The 20186-nt window shown below is 41.2% G+C and overlaps 1 protein-coding gene across 1 annotated transcript in view; it reads left to right on the forward strand.

Annotated features, from left to right (window-relative positions):
* The window catches only part of LARP1B (La ribonucleoprotein 1B), a 101768-nt gene that overhangs the window by 70198 nt on the left and 11384 nt on the right, over positions 1-20186 (forward strand). The window contains 10 exon segments of the mRNA XM_073603789.1: positions 1007-1181; positions 2380-2552; positions 2663-3022; positions 3805-3931; positions 4020-4150; positions 7570-7676; positions 8998-9158; positions 13639-13783; positions 17372-17481; positions 17560-17687. Coding sequence (XP_073459890.1) covers positions 1007-1181; positions 2380-2552; positions 2663-3022; positions 3805-3931; positions 4020-4150; positions 7570-7676; positions 8998-9158; positions 13639-13783; positions 17372-17481; positions 17560-17687 — 1617 coding nt within the window.

Below are 20186 nucleotides of genomic sequence, written 5' to 3' on the forward strand. Positions count from 1 at the left end.
TTCCTAGTTGTGTAGGCTGCCCATATCTAGAGCCATAAATTGTAAGAAAAATTGCAGCTGTTTCTTTATAATGTGGCAGTGGTCTGTTTAAATTGAAACTACAGTACACTGGTTTTTATAGATTTTTATTTGAAGTGTACTTTCACCTTCTACAGAAAATCTCTAAGCTGAACTTGCACTGGACCCCCTCCCCATTCCCCCGGGTCCCGCTGTACTGAAGTCCTGTGATCCCCTGCTGTCAGGCACTGGGATGCTGCTTCACCAGTACAGGGATTTTAAGTCCCTGCAGCTTAATCTCCTATCCGTACCTCTCAGTGTGTATAGATAGGAGGCATTCTAAATAGTCAGCACCGCTACATAGACAAAACTGAGCAGTCGGATTCCATCTAGCCCATCCTCTCAACGCTGGAGGAGGGGAGAGGAATCCAGGAGGATTTAAAATCCCCTGACTGGTGAAGTGGCGTTCCAATGGCTGACAGTGGGGTATTGCAGGACTCCGGTACAGCAGGACTGGGGGATGAGGTCCAGTGTAAGTTCACCTTACAGATTTTGTGTAAAGGTGAACTTACCCTATTGAATATATCCTTTTTATGTAAACTGATGTTTTACATATCTTAACTATTTGGTGTGTGTGTGTGTGGTGTTTTTTTTTTTTTTTAATTAACATATAATACTGGGTGCAAGCATGCCAGTACCAAAGCATGGGTTTTATAAATCGAGATCACAGAAGAAGCTTATTCCTTTCCAGATATTTCAGTTTTTTATTAAAAGAATTGAAAGTCTATACATAGTAGTGAAGGGGTGAGACGTCACTTCTGTGATGAATTCAGCTGTGTGCAATGTGACATGTTTACAAAGCGTGTGTGTGTGTGTGTGTATGTAAGTGTGTGTGTTTGTGTGTGTGTGTGTGTGTGTGTGTGTGTGTATATGTGTGTATATATATATATATATATATATATATATATATATACTGTATATATAAAAAAAAATGCTTGTGTATGTTTAGGCTTTGAAGGGCAGCACAGAGGTAGAACTGGTGGATCAGAAAATAAGGAAAAAAGTAGATCCGGAAAAATGGCCCATTCCCTCTACTCCACCTCAAGAAGTGAAACGTACTGACTTCACTCGCTTCATCAACTGCCCTGAGTTTGTACCGGGAAAGCTGCAGGCATATCACACAGGTACGCTTCCTGCTCTTACTTGTATCCAGGCCTTTTCGTATTTTGCTCTCGGTGTATAAATTTTGCATATCCTAACCCTCTTGTATTGAATTGTATTGTCTCCCTTAATATTGTAAAGAACTGCACAAACTGTTGCCACTATATAAAGCCTGTATAATAATAATAGACAAACACAATGTCAAGTATCTAGAAGAAAAAAATCCATTGTTACAATTATTTATTTGCCTGACCCTGGTGAGTCCTCTGACCCTCTTCTCTATATCCTATGGTTTCAAAGACACCAATCCTAAACCCACCTCAGATCAAAAATTAAAGTGGTTGTTAAGCCACTTGTTAAGTCTCTACAATCCCCTGTTAGAATATAACATGTGCCCCACTGTATATCCTTTATTTAAAAAAAAGACGATTTCTACCCTTATATCAGAGCATCTTCTGGCGCTCACGTGACTCCTCGGGTCTCTCCTCTCCCCGTCTGACAGATACAGTATGAGTGCCGAGAACTCCTGCTGATGTCAGCCGGGAGAGGAGGAGAGAGCCGAGGAGTAATGTAAGCATCAGGAGATGATCTGATCTAAGGTAGAAATCATCTTTTTTTTTTTTTTTTTTTTTAAATAAAGGCCAAACAGTGGGGCACATGTTATTACCTAATAGAGGGGATTGTAGAGACTTAACTCTATTATTTTACAAGCTGGAGGGGAGGATCGTGGAATGGACGGAGCTCACAGGCGGGGAGGGGCGGATCGGGGAAGAGAGGGGAGACACAGTGGATGATGGAGGCACGTAAACTGACCACGGTGTCAGGGCTCAGCAGCCATGATGATAAAACCGAAATCAGTTTACAGGGGGAGGCAGAAAATGGCAGGATCAGCCAGTTTTTTTCAGGTGATACAGGGGGCCAAATTACACAGCACAAGCACTGTGCTGTATAACATGCTTTTGAAGGAACAGAATCCTTCTTCCTTCTTTCTTCTTTCTTCTTCTTTCTTCTTTTCCACCAGTCTGGTGCAGCTTTGCTTAGAAATCAGCTACCAGGTTTTATTGTCAATGCTTATATAAACAAGCTGAAGTTAGAAGCTGATTGGCTACCATGCACAGCTGCACCAGATTTTATCACTTCAGTTTTAGTAAATCAACCCCACAGTGTCTTAAATGTCAACAGACACTTGGTATATTATTTTACTTCTCCCTTTCTTTCTAGGATCTGCTCCTAATTCTCCTAGGAAAGGAAGTCCTCTGTTTCCAGAAAGAAGTTCAGAACCCAGCAACCTGCAGACAATGTCAAAAGGTTTATCTGCAAGTCTGCCGGATCTGGATTCTGAACCGTGGATTGAAGTAAAGAGAAGACACAGAGCCTCTCCTACAAAGCCAAAGGTATAGAGATTGGTTGAATGTTTAATCTCTTCATTGTCTGTATTTTCACCTAGAACTGAACTGCATTATGGTTTACTGTAACAGAGTCATTGAAACATTTCTGCTTACAGGAAGCAGAGAGCTCTCCAGTGACTCCAAAACAACATGTGACTGAGGAAGTGGAGCAAGAAGAGCTGGACTTCATGTTTGATGAGGAGATGGAACCCCTACAGGGACGCAAAAATAACTTCACAGACTGGTCTGATGAAGACTCAGATTATGAGATTGATGATCAAGACCTGAATAAAATCCTTATTGTTACACAGACCCCACCTCACCTTAGGAAGCATCCAGGTGGAGACCGTACAGGAAATCACACGTCACGATCTAAAATGACATCTGAACTAGCCAAGCATATTAACGATGGGTTGTACTATTATGAGCAGGACCTATGGAAGGAAGATAGTGAAACCGATCACCTAGCATTGAAGGTATTTTTAAACCTGGTTTATTAGGAGTAATTTACAACCTTAACCTTGCAAAGCCATACATCACGTTTTAGGCCTCTTTTGCATACTTAAGTGTACACCCGCAATTATGGCAAAAACTATTCCCAAGTATTGCTGCTAAATTCAACCCATTCATCAGGCAGTGAAGAAGGCACCTTCCAAATGCCTCTGGAAGGCGATCTGCCAGTTCCTTTTCAGAAGGGACTGCCATGTGTGTAAACCTAGCCTACAATGTAAACTGAGTTCAATGAATAGCAATGGGTGGTGTAATCTGTGTACATATCACTCACCCGATGTCCCTGTTGTGTGGATCCACTGTTAAGCATTGGTCTAATCATCAGGCAAGTCTTTCTCAGAAATTCCTATGAATTCAGCTAGCCTGTATCCGTGTATTCAACTGACTCCATCTTCCAACTAGTATCTGTACTGATTTGAATGATATACTGTGTAGTATCATGTTGCTGTGTTTTTTTTTTTTTTTTTTTTTTTATACCCAAAGCTCAGTTAAAATCAGAAACTTGTTTTTACCCCCAAAATATACCATCTTGTGATGAAGGTACAATCAAGAAAAGACTGCACAAAGTTCAACTGTAGATCCACATCTACTAAAACATCCCTCTTTGCATGTTTACACCTGTGGTTTGACTGCAGTGCTAGAAGTAGTTCAGTCCTAAAGATTGTTGTTAACATGGTTTTGTGTAGTTATTGTGGTTTTTTTTTTTTTGTTTTTCGTTTTTTTTTTTTCCCTGCCTCCCAAAATTCAGCAAGAAATAGAAAACTTCAGGAAATTAAATCTCATCAGTAAAGCAGAGTTTGACAGTCTTGCACCAGAGCTACCAGTTAAGCCAGATACCGAACAGTCCCCGCCAAATATTCCTATTTTTCCTCAAGGTAACATGCTATGGACCTTTTTTAAGCTGATTTGATTTGTTTTGTAAACCTCAAGCACCAAATCCTGATTGTCCTTATCTACAAACAGGTGTTCCAGAATCTCCTGTATCCATACCTGTTAGAACTCCTAAAACTCCCCGTACGCCACGCCTTCAGGATCCAAGCAAGACCCCACGCTTTTACCCCGTGGTAAAGGAAACCAAATCCATGGATAACCAGGTGAATGAAGCTCAAAATTATTATAGCACATGTTTGCAGGTTACATAGAAAAAAAAAAGATGTGTCCATCAAGTTTTACACACAACAAAAACCCCACCCTGTATCCTTGGAGCCCTAAACCTGCAGTTGATCTATAAGAAATCAAAGCCTTTACAAAGGGTGAACCAGCAGGGAAAATCCCTTCTTCAAGTGTTTGTTGTGGACTCTTTAGTTCTACAACCTTTTTTTTGTAAACTAGTGCCTAAAACTGAAAAGCATATTTTTGTAGGTCTTTTTATATCAAGCTATACTACAGTCTAGAACAGTGTTTCTCAACCGGGGTTCCGCGAGAAGTCCCCAGGGGTTGCTCCGCAATTCAACATTGTGGCGGATGTATATCCGCCCAATGTTGTTTCCATTGTTCCCAATGTGCACTCAGAAGGTGGTGTCAAGAGGAATGCAGAGAGTCTGAGCGGGAATTCTGAAATTGCAGAGCATGGAGCCGAGAATGCAGACTGTAGAGGCAGGGAGCTGTGAAGGGAACCGAGATTGTGCTCCTACCGCCATGGTTTGCAGAGTGGGAGACGTGATAAGACAGATGAGGCGGGGAGCACAGAGAGGGAGCCGTGACAAAAGCCAAGCCGAGAATGGAGGCAGGAAGCACCAGATCAGAAGGTGAGATCCTGTCTGTACGGTAATAGTGCTGCACCCTGTGGAGGGGGAGCAGAGAAAGGGAGCATATGGCTGGATTGGAATATGAGTCCCTGTGTACTAAAAGGATAAATGTAAACTGCAGAGAACAGACATCCTATGTGTATATATGGCAGCACTGAATGCAGACTGCAGAGAACAGGAGCACACAGTTGGATCAGCCCTATATGTAGCAGGAGGTGAGATTATAATAGCTTTATGTTATGCCATAATTGTACATAATGCTATTATAAGCGCACCTCCTGCTACATTCAGGCTGATTCAGGCTGATCCAGCTGTGTGCCCCCCACTCTCTGCTCCCCCTTCTGCAGTCTGCATTCAGCCACTACCATACACAGGATCTCACCTACTGCAACAATTATCCATGTGCTCCCACTGTCAGCACTCCTCCTGGCACCACCCTCACAGGTTCAGAGGAGCTGGAACTATGGAGGAGGCACCAGGTATCAATGCGCATTGACAGTGTGCATTAAAAACCAACATTGGTATCGTGCATTGTTTCTGTACAGAAATATGCAACATGTATGCATTTTTCTGCAGAAAAAGATACTCAAATGACACCAACATTGTGGTGTGAACATCACATAGAAATCAATTGTTTTCTTTGTCTTTGCAGAGACCTATGTTAGGAAAATGCATGTCTCCTCATGTGGACAAGACCAAAGTATTCTATGCAGGTCAAATCTGCACAATTTTCCATCAATCCCATCAATTATGCATGTATGTTGTGAACAAGGCCCAATTGTTCCTGTAGTCTGCTGTCTTATTTATGGATCACAATATTTGGTAATTTTGTTCAAGACCTCGTTCACATCATATGTGCAAAAAAACTGATAAAAAATATGTGTAGATTTGACTTGCACAGAAAATTGTGGGCTTGTTCTAATGTAGGTTGCAAGGACATAAATAAAACAATTGATTTCTATGTTCCCTGTTCACACTATAATGTTGGTGTCAGGTGAGTTCTAATATTTAAAGCTATTTCTACAATAATTGTGGTTATATCTACAGCTCGCTAATCAGACCCAATGTTCCGCGAGCTGTAGATCTGCAATTTTTTTTAGGGGTTCCCCGAGATCTCAAACGTTTCGCCAAGGGTTCCTCCACAGTGAAAAGGTTAAGAAACACTGGTCTAGAATATTTAGTTAAATTATATATTTTTTAAGGAAGATAAATCAATACTCTTGTTCAACTATGTACATTGTGAAGGGTTTTCAAAAATTGAAACTTACGTTTGCCAAATTCTCTATCATAGCTAATGACCTAGAACTTTCCATCGTGCTGATTTTTAATTTTTTTTCCACTACTATGTGGGAGGTTTTGATTTTTCTTTAAAGCCAACAAACAACGCCAGTGTTGTGTTATGAAGTATTCCACCACCCAGCATCACTTGAGGTGTACAAGTATGCCACCAAAGATGAAAACTAATGAAATGTATGGGATGCCATATTCCATTCCACGGGCTGCCTGTTTTTTGTCCTCTCTGCAGACTTCTGGGAGAGAAACTTAGACCAATTACAGAAGCGAAGGATGATGATCATTCTGAGAAATTTTGACTGTAAAGTTAAAATGATTGACATTGTTGAAATGCAGAGAAATTTCTTTCTAAGATAACGTTAAAGTACCACTATAGTGAAATATCTTGTATTCTGAAAATTGTTTAGAGGGGTGTTTATTGCAGATGCCATTTATTCCTATGGCAAGCCATAGATAAATCTATTTCCTTTCCATCCACCACGGGTGGAAGGAGAGAAGATTGCTTTATTTCCCCCATTAACACAGTCGGTCTTAATGGAGGAATGCCTCCCTGCATCGCTATTGTATTCTGTCAGCGGGGTGAAAGCCTTCGCAGCCGGCAGAATACAATGATTACTGCCAGCAGCTATAGCCGCTGACAGTATTTGCATGTCCAAAATACGACAGGCTGGTTGTACCCAAGTTGATCGATGGATCAACTTGAGTAAATCAACCTGCCCAAGCATGGATTGAAATTCGTCCAGTCCCTCCTGAACCGGCCAAATTTGCATTCATGTATGGCCAGCTTAAGGTTTACATCTTCCCCTGACCATGTTAAAGTGATTCTAATGCAAAAAAAAAAAAATACTGTACTTACCTGCTTTGTGCAACAGTTTTGCACAGAGCAGTCCGATCCTCTTCTTTTTGGGTCCCCCATCGGCAGTCCTGACTCCTCTTCCCTGCTGAGTACTGCCCAATCGCAAGCCTCTTGCTGTGGGGCACTCGAGCAGATTCGCTTCTGACCTGTGCTCTGTGTCCATTTCCTCACAGAGCGTGGCTTGGGCCCCCCCCCCCCCACTCTCTCCTCATTGGCTCACTGTCTGTGATTGACAGCAGCTGCTGTGTGAGCCAATGATTAGGGAGAGATTCAGGAGAGAGGCTGCTCTCATGCATATTGCTGGATCAGGTGCATCCAGAATTTTTTTTACCTTTTTTAATGCATAGAATGCCTTTTAGAGCCATTTAAGTTTCTCCCAACTCCTTCTACTGTTGGTTTGGCTGGATGACTTGGTCTGCATGTAAATGTACTGAAAAATATAAATAAGACTTGGAAAAAAGGAATCCACATACTAAATACTGTCATTATCTAAACTAACCTCATGTCGTCATCATCCGAATACAATATCAATGTCGTCATCATCCGAATACAGTACCAAATTTGTAAAAAAAAAGGTGCAGTTGCACTTGAAATAATCAGACTGTTGTGTTTGTAGACCCCAAGAAAGAGAAAAACCCGACACAGTTCAAATCCACCTGTGGAAAGTCATGTTGGATGGGTAATGGATGTCAGGGAGCACAGACCACGGACTTCATCAGTGAGGTAAAATGTTACAGCGCATTTCTACCATTTCACTCATGATTTTTTTTTTCCAAGCTATTGGCCTTATATATCCGTGGTTAACAGCCCAAAACCATAAACATTGCTGTGACCAACAAGCCTGGGTAATTGTATTGGGCACTTTGATAAATGAGGGCAGTCACATTCTGGATTTATCGAGCTGAGGCTGCTTTTACCTGCTAACCACTCGGGCCAGGTGCTGCTTGAGAGACTAGGTGATCTTGCTTTGCTCCTAATATGCTGCTATGATAGCGCTGTGTTTGGACCCTGGAGTCTAAGGAATCTTACATCCACGTATGTTTTTCACCATGTAGGAGTTAGAGTAGCTCCAGGCTCCTTCTGAATTTTTTTTTAAAGTCAGCAGCTAAAAATACTGTAGCTGCAGATTTTTGTTTAATATTAGGACACTTACATGTCCAGGAATCCAGCGGTGTCCTTACCCGAGTCAATTTTTAATCAGCTATCGGGTGCTGCCACCGCCATCTCCACTTGGGGAGCCGGCATTAAAGCCTTATGGCTTCACAGCCAGTTCCCTACTGTGCATGCATGAAGCACGCAACACTCTGTAAATGGGCTGGCTGCGGGGGAAGGAGGAGGAAGGCTGAACTTCTGGCTGTGTTTGCTGCAGCAAACTCAGCCGAAAGTTGGAGCGGGTACCTGTCAAAGCCAGGTACCTGCCCCCCCCCCCCCCCAAAGGTGCCAAATGTGGCGAAGTGGGGGGAGGAGGCAGACGAGCAGAGCTTCCCTTTTTGGATAGAGCTCCACTTTAAGATCCACTTTACTCACACTCCCCTTTCTTCATGATTTACCTCTTTTTGGAAGAAATAAACAAAAGAATGGCAACTGCTGTTAAAGTGGTTCTAAATGCATGAAAAATCTTCTGTGCTGCAGCTGTCCCCCAGACCCCCTTTCTTTACCTGAGCCCGACCCGATCCAGCGATGCAGCTCCCTCCGCTGTCTCTCTCCTCTTTGAACAGATTAATAGCTGGAGCGACTGGCTCCCGCTGCTGTCAATCAGATCTGGTGACACGAAAGCAGGGGGCACCAGGTGAAGAGCAAGAAGGGCCTTGAGTGCCAGCAGGGGAACCTGGAAGAAGCAGATCGGGGCTGCTCTGTGAAAAAATGTTTGTTATTTTTGTAAAAAAAAAAAAGACGAAGCTTTAGTATGAAAGTGTCACATTTATATACCTATACCCACTGAATTGCTACATTTTTGTACTGTCGGTCTTTGAGACCTTTGTTATCGTGATTAACCATTGTGATGTGTATTGACGACTCACATGGTGTGACTTCTTGTTTGCAGCAGCTCTAATGCTTCTCCTTCAGAAGGCACCCCACTTGTTGGAAGCTATGGGTGCACCCCTCATTCTCTACCCAAGTTTCAACATCCTTCTCATGAACTGTTGAAGGAGAATGGATTTACACAGCAAGTGTACCACAAATATCGGCGACGATGCCTAAATGGTAAATATGTGTTTTCTAACCTTGAATAGAGAGATTTTCTGGGCTTCGAGGTAGGACAGAATGGATATAATAATCATGTCCTCATGCAACCCCTACCTAATATACTATCTCCAGTGCAGAGAGGATAACTTATGAAAATTCCAGAAAATGTGCAGCTTGTGTGAAGGATAAATACTTACCTACTTTGAGCAGCATTAACATTTTTTGCTAGCGTTCTAAGCTCCAGTTTGCACAGGTCAGCTGTAAGTGTCATGTAATGTAGCCTTCCTTCCTTTGGGGATGCTGATGTTAGCTTGTTTATCTGGGTGACAGCTTAAAAACAGCAGTACTTTTGTGTTACTACAGCAAGATGTGTCACAAGTATGACTCCCTTATCATGTGCCTGGAAAAAACTGAAGCCCTTAACAATGGAAGTTATTTGTGCTAAGCACATGTGGAAAGCATGAGGAAGCGTTATCGGATTGTGGTGTATTTACTGATCACATAGCTTGCAGTGTTACAGTTATAAATTGGTGCTCTGTCTGTTTTTTCGGGTTTTAATTGCTATAAGTATTTTAGTGTTATTGCATATTCAAAATGGAATATTCTATTTTGTTTGATTGCTACAAAGCATTGCCATAGTCCACACTGTAATTGCAGTGATTTCAAACTAGCTGAAAACATGTACAATTAGAACATGTTTTGCCATACTGTGCTAGAAATTTATTTGAGTTAATGCAAGACAGGGCACTAGTAGTGTCATTAAAGAGAAGATCCAGCCAAAAAAAAGTAATGTAAACGTCAGCAGCTACAAATCATCGGATCGACTCCTGGGTGCTGCTGTTGCCATTCCTGGTAAGGGAACCAGGCAGTGAAACCTTTCGGCTTCACTGCTGGTTCCCTATTGCGCATAGCGCGCTGTGCTTTCCAATTGGCCCAGCAAAGGGTGAAGGAGGAGGGGGGCTGAACTTCCGGGAAATGGGGGCGCGGCTAGTCTCCCGGAAGCGGGGAAGGGGATCTGTCATAAACAAGTCCCCCCCCCCCCCCGAAAGGTGCCAAATGTGACACCCGACGGGGGGGGATATGAGCGGAAGTTCTACTTTTGGGTGGAACTCCGCTTTAATTAATATGGACAACTAGTTTAGTGTAGTTACTGTTGAACAAATGGCATTTTATAAGGATGGCTAATCCATTCCACTTTTAGCTAGTCAGCAGAGCACTGCAACCTGTGAATCTGGTCAAGTAGCAAGCCTTAAATCAGAACCCATAACAACTTGATAGAAAATAATATTCTTAAGCAAGGAACATACATTCTACATTATTTATGCAACCAAAATTAGCGTGTGCTGTAAGTTGCTTTTAGCATTGCTCCTGTTTCTTCTTGCTGGAGGCTGCCTTATTGCTGAAGCCCAGAGCCCCAGAACCACAGTAAATTATAAAGCGGAACTAAGCCCATCAATTTAACGGTTTCAAAAAACTGTTACATTCCTGGAATGCTGGGAATGTAACTGTCACATTTGATTTTGTCCTCAACCAAACTGCCAAACCATCAAATGGCTGGTGTCATAATTGATCACAAGTGCAGCACCATGGCAGTTGCAGATCAAACAGAAGCAGCTTTCTTGGCTGTAAAGGATAGGAGGAGCAGTGCTAAAAAATAGAGAGCAACTGATCATGTGCAGAGCAAGGTGAGACAGTGTATTACTGGGTTTTAAACCGTATAGAGACACTTATTTTTAATGTTTTACATCGCTATACCTGCAAAAGGGTCCAGCCTGAAGTGATCTACTAGCAGGACTTTATTTTTTGACCAAAGTTCCACTTTAAGTTGGGTAGAATGTACCAGCGTTGAACGAAAAAAAAAAAAAAGATTCTCGCATCCACACAAGCAAATTGAATGCAGGAAACTCCCCTGCTGCACTATTCTATTCTGACTCCTCCCCCTTCAGAATACACAGATCAGCACTGCAGCCATTGGCTACATATACTGATCAAATGGTGGTTTTCCAGCAGGACCATTTATCAGAAGCCGGTCAGACTGGCTTCTGTTGAACAAAGAGCGGCCAAAATTTCAGCAAATTTGTGGTTTGGCAGGAACTTTGGTGTGTGTGTGTACCCAGCTTTACTAAAGAAGCAATGGGATATGGGTTAGTTTGGCATAAAAGGGTAAAGCCTGTGCTTGTAGCAATGTGGGAGATACAAATGCTTGCCTCCTTCTATAAATGATTGTTACTAAGCTGTCTCAATAATTTTCCCCCTACTAAGTATCTTTTAACAAAACAAAGCTGCTGCAGGTATAAAGTACTGTCACATAAAAGTGCCTGCACCAACAGTGCCTCTCCCCATCCCCCCCCCCCCCCCCCCAAACCTAGCTGTTGGGGCTGAATCCTGAGCCTTTCTGATAGGCAAAGACTCGACACTTGCCACCACCTCCTACTGCACATATTCCTATTGGTCCATTGCTGCAATGGTCAACTTCACTAGCCAATAAGAATGTGCAGGAGGAAGGAAAAGGTGGAAACCCTTATGGCACCATCAGGAAATGCTGAAGCTTTGTAAACTAGCGATCTGCCCAAGAGAAAGCTTTGGAGAATTCTGCAAGTGTGTCCAGGGGCCTGCTCTTTATATCTGAAGCAAATTTGTTCTAGGTCTTCCATGACAAGCATACAGCCAGTGAAGATTTAGTGAAGTGAGAACTTCTAACTTACATACTTGTACCAGGTCTGTCACTGAAAAAATCCCAAGGCTGTTGGTTCCGCATGGCAGATAGGGAACTGACATTCAGCAATAGTCGTCATCCCTGTACTTTTCTCATTACAGGTATTTACTGCATACAGGAACTAATAACTATTTTACCATGTAATCTGCTAGCTATACAGGATAATCCCATAGACCCAGTAGGCTCTTTTCTGTTTTGAGTATGTGTTCTGTGCTGTCTCCATGCTAGTGTCCACAGAGGAAGTGGCTAGACTGTCTTCAAATAGACTTCCAGGGAGGAAATAGTCACGTACCAGTCTTTTCTGTTCTGCTCTTGCCAAAATGAAGTGTGGTCAGAGTATAAATAAGAATTAATAACCAAAGAGCGGAGCATAACTACAAAGTCTTTCACCAACTTCCTAACAGAGGCAGGCTTTTTAGGTATGGGGATGCACACAGGTCTGCAATAGATTTAACAATTAAGATTTCACTCCAAACAAATGCACCATTAAAAAGTGGTCCAGGGCAGGTTTCAGTCCTCCGGGTGTAAAAAAAAAAAAAAAAAAAAAAAAAAAAAAAAATGTCATGTATTAATGTTTATTATAGCTACTTGTATAGCATTGTCAATTTACACAACGCTTTACATATATATTGTACATTCACATCAGTCCCTGCCCTCAAGGAGCTTACAATATCTAAGTTCCCTAACTCACATTCATACATACACATACTAGGGCCAATTTAGACAGGAGCCAATTAACCTACCAGCATGTCTTTGGAGTGTGGGAGGAAACTGGAGTACCAGGATTCAAACCAGCGACCCTAGTGCTGCTAGGCAGAAGTGCTAACTACTTAGCCGCTATGTTTTTTACTGATCTGAACATTTTGTCATCTACAGAACAATGCACATACAGTAAAAGAGTAACTTGGTTTTAGAGCATTTTGCAAGATAAGCTATTTTTTTTAAATAAATGTTGATTTGATATACAAGCGATGTCTTGATATACAAGTAGCATCATATCACAACTGAGTATAAAAGAGAGGAGAGGAGCCTCTAAGTGTAGCAACATGGTTACATTTAATGAAGGTGCAACATTTAGCAACATATTTCTACACTTAGAGGTGTCTCTCTTTTCTCTTTTGTACTCTGTAGCTCCTGCTGGATTTTGCTTCTAATCCCCTTATGGAGGCTGCCATTTGTGGATGGACATTTTATAGTTACACAACCTATCACAATGCTATAATCTTTTTATATGGACTATAAACTGAAGGACTTATGAATAAATGGTTGTGGAACGAATCATTTGAGTTTCCATTATTTCTTATGGGGAAATTTGCTTTGGTATACAAGTGCTTTGGATTACAAGCATGTTTCTGGAACGAATTATGCTCGCAATCCAAGGTTTTACAGTAGATGCATAAAAATCCGTAAAACAGGGATGAGTACGGAGAGGAAAAATCAAAATAGAAAGTTTCTCATGAGTGCAATAAATTACGCACATATGCATATATGGCAACTAGAAGAGGATGAAAATTTTTACCCATGCATACGCACATTTACACAAAGTGTTTACTGAACGTTTTACTCAGTCTTTCTGTCAACAAGATCCTGAGTATAAACCTTATGTAAATTATTACATCCGTGTGTAAGAGACCTTTTCTGTCGGTGCTAATACAGAGCAGTAGAGGGGGGAATTTATGATCTCGTATAGTAAATCTGTCTCACTGCATCTGCTTAGCACTAACCTGCTGTGTGATGGGATTGATAAATGTACCTTGAATCATTTTTTTTCTTTGTTTTTAGAGAGAAAAAAATTGGGAATTGGTCAGTCCCCAGAGATGAACACTCTGTTCCGCTTCTGGTCCTTTTTCCTCAGAGATCACTTTAACAAGAAAATGTATGAGGAGTTTAGGCAGATCGCTGTTGAAGATGCCAAAGAAAACTACAGGTAACCTAAAGGAATCATCTAACTTGTATTCTTCTGAAAAAAAATGATCAGCTGAAAAAAATATTAGATCAGCCACTAAAAACAGGATTTTTTTTTTTTTTTTTTAACTGGAATCTTATGGTTTGTTAATATTTTGTCTGCATTTAAATAGTGCTACGGTAAAATACTAGGAAAAAAACACAAGTAGTTTTCAGTGTAGAAATGCAGTTGCCTGGCTTAACCTATGTAGTGCTGTATAATGTATATTGTTGATTGATTTTTTTTTTTTTTAAGGATTCTAACACACAAATCATAGATGGGCTTGGACATGAGTACACTGACCAGCCCTGTTTTTTCCAGTAGTATGTGATGGTGGGTCAGTCTGTTTTCTTTGGGGTATGTTTTTGGAAAGTATAATGGTGACATGCAGAACTTCCCCAGCCGCTTGGTTGTTATTTTCCCAAAGGTGGGTAGAGCATTGTTCTGCTTTTATGCAGTTACCGCCCTACAAAGCCCTGTGCCAGGAAAAGGATTCTCTTTTCTTCATATAGAAGAAAAGCCTTCACTCTTACGAACAGCGTTAAAACAAAGCAATCTACTACGTGTTCCTTTCTTACCAGCTGCTTATATTTTTAAAGCACAACTCCAGAAAAGTTTTTTTATTTAAATCTGCAGTGTAAAAACAAGTTAAGTCTCTGGGATGTTTATGTCAATTTAAAAGAGACGTATGGCCAAAGCTTGTTTAACCATACTTCTATGCTGGGTCACATGAGTGCACTTACTTTTATATTCATGTGACAAAGATTCAGCCGACAGCAGACTAAAGCCCTATGTCAGCTGTTGTCACAGACCCGCTCTAGGCTCGGGATGGGTCTCAACATTATTGATGGGATCCACCCAGATGCCTGATTGACAGCTGGCTCACCTCTCGGTGTGCGGCCAAGAGCTAAAGCCAACTGCGCTCACCACCGCTCCAGTGAGCACAGGAGGGTCAGAACAGTAAGCAGTGATGGTCACTGCTTTCTGCTTCGAGAAGCCTGAGAACTGAGCAATCGGCAGTCATGTGATAGCTCATTTCTCAGGCTGGCGGGGGACTGCTGCAGCATCACACCAATGCTGCAGTATAGATTTGAGTATATATGTTTTTTTGTTTTTGTTTTTTGTTTTTGGAACCCAAACTTCTTTTATGTATACTATACTTTGCCAGAGATACAGAAGAGCTGCAAAATGTATGGTGCAACACAAATATACGTATACAAACATTAGGTCTAAATGACAAGTTGTTAAATGTAAAATGTAATCTCCATCATTGTGGAGTCTCCAAATGTGTTTTCTAAATATGTAAGTCTGTGTGACAGTTAAACACCCTACCTTATTTACCAGCCTACACTAAACACTTTTTTTTTTTTGGACTTGCTTGCTTTGCAGCCCAATGCTCACCACTCATGGTACAATCTGATTGTACATTCCCTTTGAGCCCTGGTTCACACTGATGCGATGCGGGAAATGCACAAGATTTGCTGTGTTTCCATGCATTGAACTGGAAAGCTATTGCACTGTGTCCATGTGATCTGCTGCTGGTGTCGATGTTAGATTAATGACACCCCAAAACAGATCACAAAACGCAGTGCGATTGCCAGAATCGCTGGGGGTGTGAACACCCATGCAATGCGATTCAAGTGCAGGGGAAAAAGGGTCCTGCACCATTTTGGTGTGGATGCAATGTATGGCTCAAATCGCACCGCACAGACATCGCATGTGATATTCACAGGAATGCAGTGCGATTTGCTGTGCGAATCACACGGTGTTCCGCACACACCAGTGTGAACCTAGGCTTAGATATACAGTACTGTGCAAATGTTTTAGGCAGATGTGAAGGAATGCTGTAAAGTAAGAAGAAGAAAAATCTAAATCAAATCAATATTTGGTGTGACCACCCTTTTGCTTCAAACCAGCTTTAATACTTCTGCCGCGTACACATGATCGGCCTTTCCGCCAACAAAACCGTGGATTTTTGTTCAAAGGATGTTGGCTCAAACTTGTCTTGCATACACACGGTCACACAAATGTTGGCCAACAATTACAAACGTGGGAAGGCAGTGACGTACAAGACGTACGACGAGCCGAGAAAAAGGAAGTTCAATAGCCAGTGCGGCTCCTTCTGCTTTATTCCGAGCATGCGTGAACTTTTGTGTGACGGACTTGTGTACACACGATCGGACTTTCCGACAACAAAGTTTTGTTGGCGGAAGATTTGGGAACCTGCTATCAAACATTTGTTGGCGGAAAGTCCGACAGCAAATGTTTGATGGAGCATACACATGGTCGGACTTTCCGACAACAAGCTCACATCCAACATTTCCCGTCGGGAAATCCGACCGTGTGTACGTGGCGTAACACTTGCACACTTTGTACACTTGCACAAAATTAAGGATTTTGTAGGATTGGAGCTAGATGTATGATTAACCAGTTATACCAAGTATGTGCTAATGATTAGGAATTTCATATGTAGGTTGAAACATAGTAATTAACTGTAACAGAAACAGCTTTGTAGGAGGCTTAAAACGGAGTGAGGAACAGGCAAACTTTTCTACTAAGGTGAGGAAGTGGAAGACCGTTTCATGTCAGAGGTCATACACCGTGGGGCAAGACTGAGCACAGCAACAAGACACAAGGCAGTTATACAGCATTAGCAAGGTCTCTCCCAGGCAAAGATTTCAAAGCAGACTTAGGTTTCAAGATGTGCTTTTGATCTTTTGAAGAAGCACAAAGAAACGGGCAACATTAAGGACTGTAGACACAGTGGTCGGCCAAGCAAACTTAATGCAGCAGTTGAAAGACACGTCATGCTTACTTCCCTTCGACATCAGAAGATGTCCAGCAGTGTCATCGGCACAGAACTGGCAGAAACCAATGGGACCCAGGTACACCCATCCACTGTCCAGAAAAGTCTGACCAAAAGTGGTCTTCATGGAAGAATTGCGGTAAAAAAGCCAAACCTCTGACTTGGATACAAGGCTAAGCGACTCAACTATGCATAAAAACAGGAAGTGAGGGGCAGAAAAATGGGTGCAGGTGATCTGGACTGATGAGTCAAAATTTTAAATATTTGGCTGTAGCAGGAGACAGGTTGTTCGCGAAGGGCTGGAAAGCAGTACAAAAATAAAGGTCTGCAGGTAACAGTGAAACATGGTGGAGGTTCCTTGCAAGTTTGGGGCTGCATTTCTGCAAATGGAATTGGAGATTTGGTCAGGATTCAAGCAGATACTTATCTATCAGGCAAAGAGTTGTCACACCAAAATACGGATTTTATTTGGATTTCTCTTCTGTTCATTTACCTTTTCTTTCTATTTGGTTAATTGTTAAAAACCTTAACACTTCTATTTCTGAAAACATTCTTAATTTACAGCATTTTCTTTTTGCACAGTAGTGTACCAACAACTATGTATTACAAGGGCCTGCCTAATTTTTGATACATATTGATAAGACAGATTATTAGGTGGATGATTGAACAGACAGGTTGTGTACGCTGCACTGCTAGATGTACTATACTACATTATATCTGTACCTTTTTGACCATTTTATTTTACACCTTTTTTTGTCATACAGGTATGGCCTGGAGTGCCTTTTCAGGTTCTACAGTTATGGACTGGAAAGGAAATTTAGGCCAGACATATTTAAGGATTTTCAAGAAGAAACTCTGAAAGATTATGAAACTGGTAAAAATCTCTACTTGTACCATAGTAAAGAGTTTTATTTGGTCCTGCCATTTTCTGAACTTTATTTGTTACAATCAGGTCAACTGTATGGACTGGAGAAGTTTTGGGCTTTTCTTAAATATACCCAATCCAAAAACCTGTCTGTAGATCCCACACTGCAGAACCACCTGAGCAAGTTCAAGAGACTGGAAGACTTCAGAGTTGATGTAAGTCATTAACTAAAAGCTGACCCAGTGCTAGCAAGTAGATGGGATTGGTAACAACTGTAACCTAGCAATGCATAGTGCATTTGGTAAATTTGGTTTAACCACTTGCTGACCACACTATAGCAGTTTTACTGCTACAGGGTGTCAGCTGTGTGCTGGATCGTGTGTGTGTATATTCCAGACTTCTGCCTGCAGGGTGCGTGCATCCACCACTTCTGCTCTGGTTATTTACTGCAGAAGCTGATCTGCATGTGCCGGGCTCTCGATGTCCGCTGGCATCTGCCGATTGTCGGGCATAGACTCAAAAGAGGGCTCTGCCTGTGTAAACAAGGCAGAGTTCTGTTTTGACTGGGGGGGAGGGATGGATTCTGTGTTCCTGCAAAGTAGGGACTCAAATCCATCTCTACTAAACGCAGCACGCATAGTAAACACAAACACTGACTAGGCACACATTTAACCCTTTGATTGTCCTAGATATTTAACCCTCTCCCAGCCAGTGTCATTAGTACAGTGACGATACATATATTTAGCATTGATCACTCCATTGGCATCACTGGTTCCCACAAAGTGTCCGATTGTCTGCCGTAATATCGCAATCCCACTATTAGTCGCTGATTGCCGCCATTACTAGTATAAGAATAAATAAATAAAAATTCCAGTATTTATGCCATAGTTTGTAGACACTATAACGTTCACTTAAACCAATTAATATATGCTCTTTGGGATCTTTTTTTTACCAAAAACCTGTAGCAGAATACATATTGGCCTAAACTTATGAAGACATTTTTTATGAAGAAAGGTTTTATAGCTGAAAGTAAAAATATTTTTTTTTTTCAAAATTGTCTTTTTTTGTTTTTTATAGTACAAAAAATAAAAAAATGCAGTGGTGATCAAATACTACCAAACGAAAGCTCTATTTGTAGGGGAAAAAGGACATACATTTTATATGGGTACAGCGTTGCATGACTGCGCAATTGTCAGTTAAAGTAACGCAGTGCTGTATCACAAAAAAGTGGCCTGGTCATGAAGAGGGGTAAATCTTCTGGAGGGCAAGTGATTAAACCATGGTCTACAACCTCAATTCCAAAAATGTTGAGACAGTATGTAAATCCACATAAATACAGAATGCAATTTTTTGCAAATCTCCTAAACCCATATTTTATTCACAACAGAAAAAAGAAAACATATCAAATGTTTAAAGGCAGAAAATTTACCATTTTAAGAAATAAAAAATAAGGTAATTGTGAAATTGATGGCAGCAACATGTCTCAAAAATGGTATAGGGCAACAAAAGCTGCCAAAGTAACTGGTACTAACAAAGAAAAGCATATGACAACTAATTTAGTAAATCAGAACTGGGGCAGTAACGTGATTGGGTTTAAAAAAGGGCATCTTAGAGAGTCAAAATGCCTCCGAAATAACGATTGGCAGAGGTTCACCAAATTGCGAAAAGCTGCGTCTAAAAATTGTTGAACAATATATCATCTACAGTACATAATATCATCAAAAGATTCTGAGAATCTGGAGAAATCTGTGTGTGGACAAGGCTGAAATGCAATATTGGATGCCTGTCATCTTGAGGCCCCCAGACTGCACTGAATTAAAAACAGGCATGATTCTGTGATGGATATCACTGCATGGACTCAGGAATGCTTCCAAAAATCACTGTCTTTGAACATGGTTTGCCATGCCATCCAAAAATATAAGTTAACGTTCTATCTTGCTAATAAGAAGCCGTATCTGAACATCCAGAAACGCCTCCATCTTCTTTGGGCCAAAGCTTATTTGAAACGGTCTGTTGCATTAGTGCGTATGGCATGAGCAACTTGCACATCTGGAAAGGTACCATCAATGCTGAAAGACACTATATCCAGGTTTTAGAGCGGTATATGCTCCCAATTATTTTTCAGGGAAGGCCTTGCATATTTTATCAGGACAATGCTAAACCACATACTGCATCTATGACAACAGCATGGCTTCGTAGTAGAAGAGTCAGGTTGCTTAACTGGCCTGACTGCATTCCTGATCTTTCACCAATTGAAAATATTTGGCACATCCTGAAACAAGAAATATGACAAAACCCAGAACTGTTGAACTTTCCAGACATCTACAGAGTGTTGTTAAAAGAAGAGGGGATGCTACACTGTGGTTAACTTGACCCTGTTGCGACTTTTTTTAGACCCGTTGCTGCCGTGAATTAAAATGATCTTATTTTTTTTTTTTTCTCAAAATGGCACATTTTCTCAGTTTAAACATTTTGAAATGTGTTTCTATTTTCTATTGTGAATAAAATATGGGTTTATGAGATTTGCAAATCATTGCATTCTGTTTTTATGTACATTTTACATAGTTCCAACTTTTTGGAATTGGTGTTGTACAATTGCATCGTGGGTCAAGTCCAGAATAAAGTCATAAACTTCGGAGATCTTTTGCAGTTTGAGTTAACCGTTTTTATCAAGACCACATGAAGGATCTCAAAACATTTCTGCGTTAGTCTAA

This window comes from Aquarana catesbeiana, linkage group LG01, assembly GCF_042186555.1.
Source record: "Aquarana catesbeiana isolate 2022-GZ linkage group LG01, ASM4218655v1, whole genome shotgun sequence".
Classification (NCBI taxonomy): Eukaryota; Metazoa; Chordata; class Amphibia; order Anura; family Ranidae; genus Aquarana; species Aquarana catesbeiana.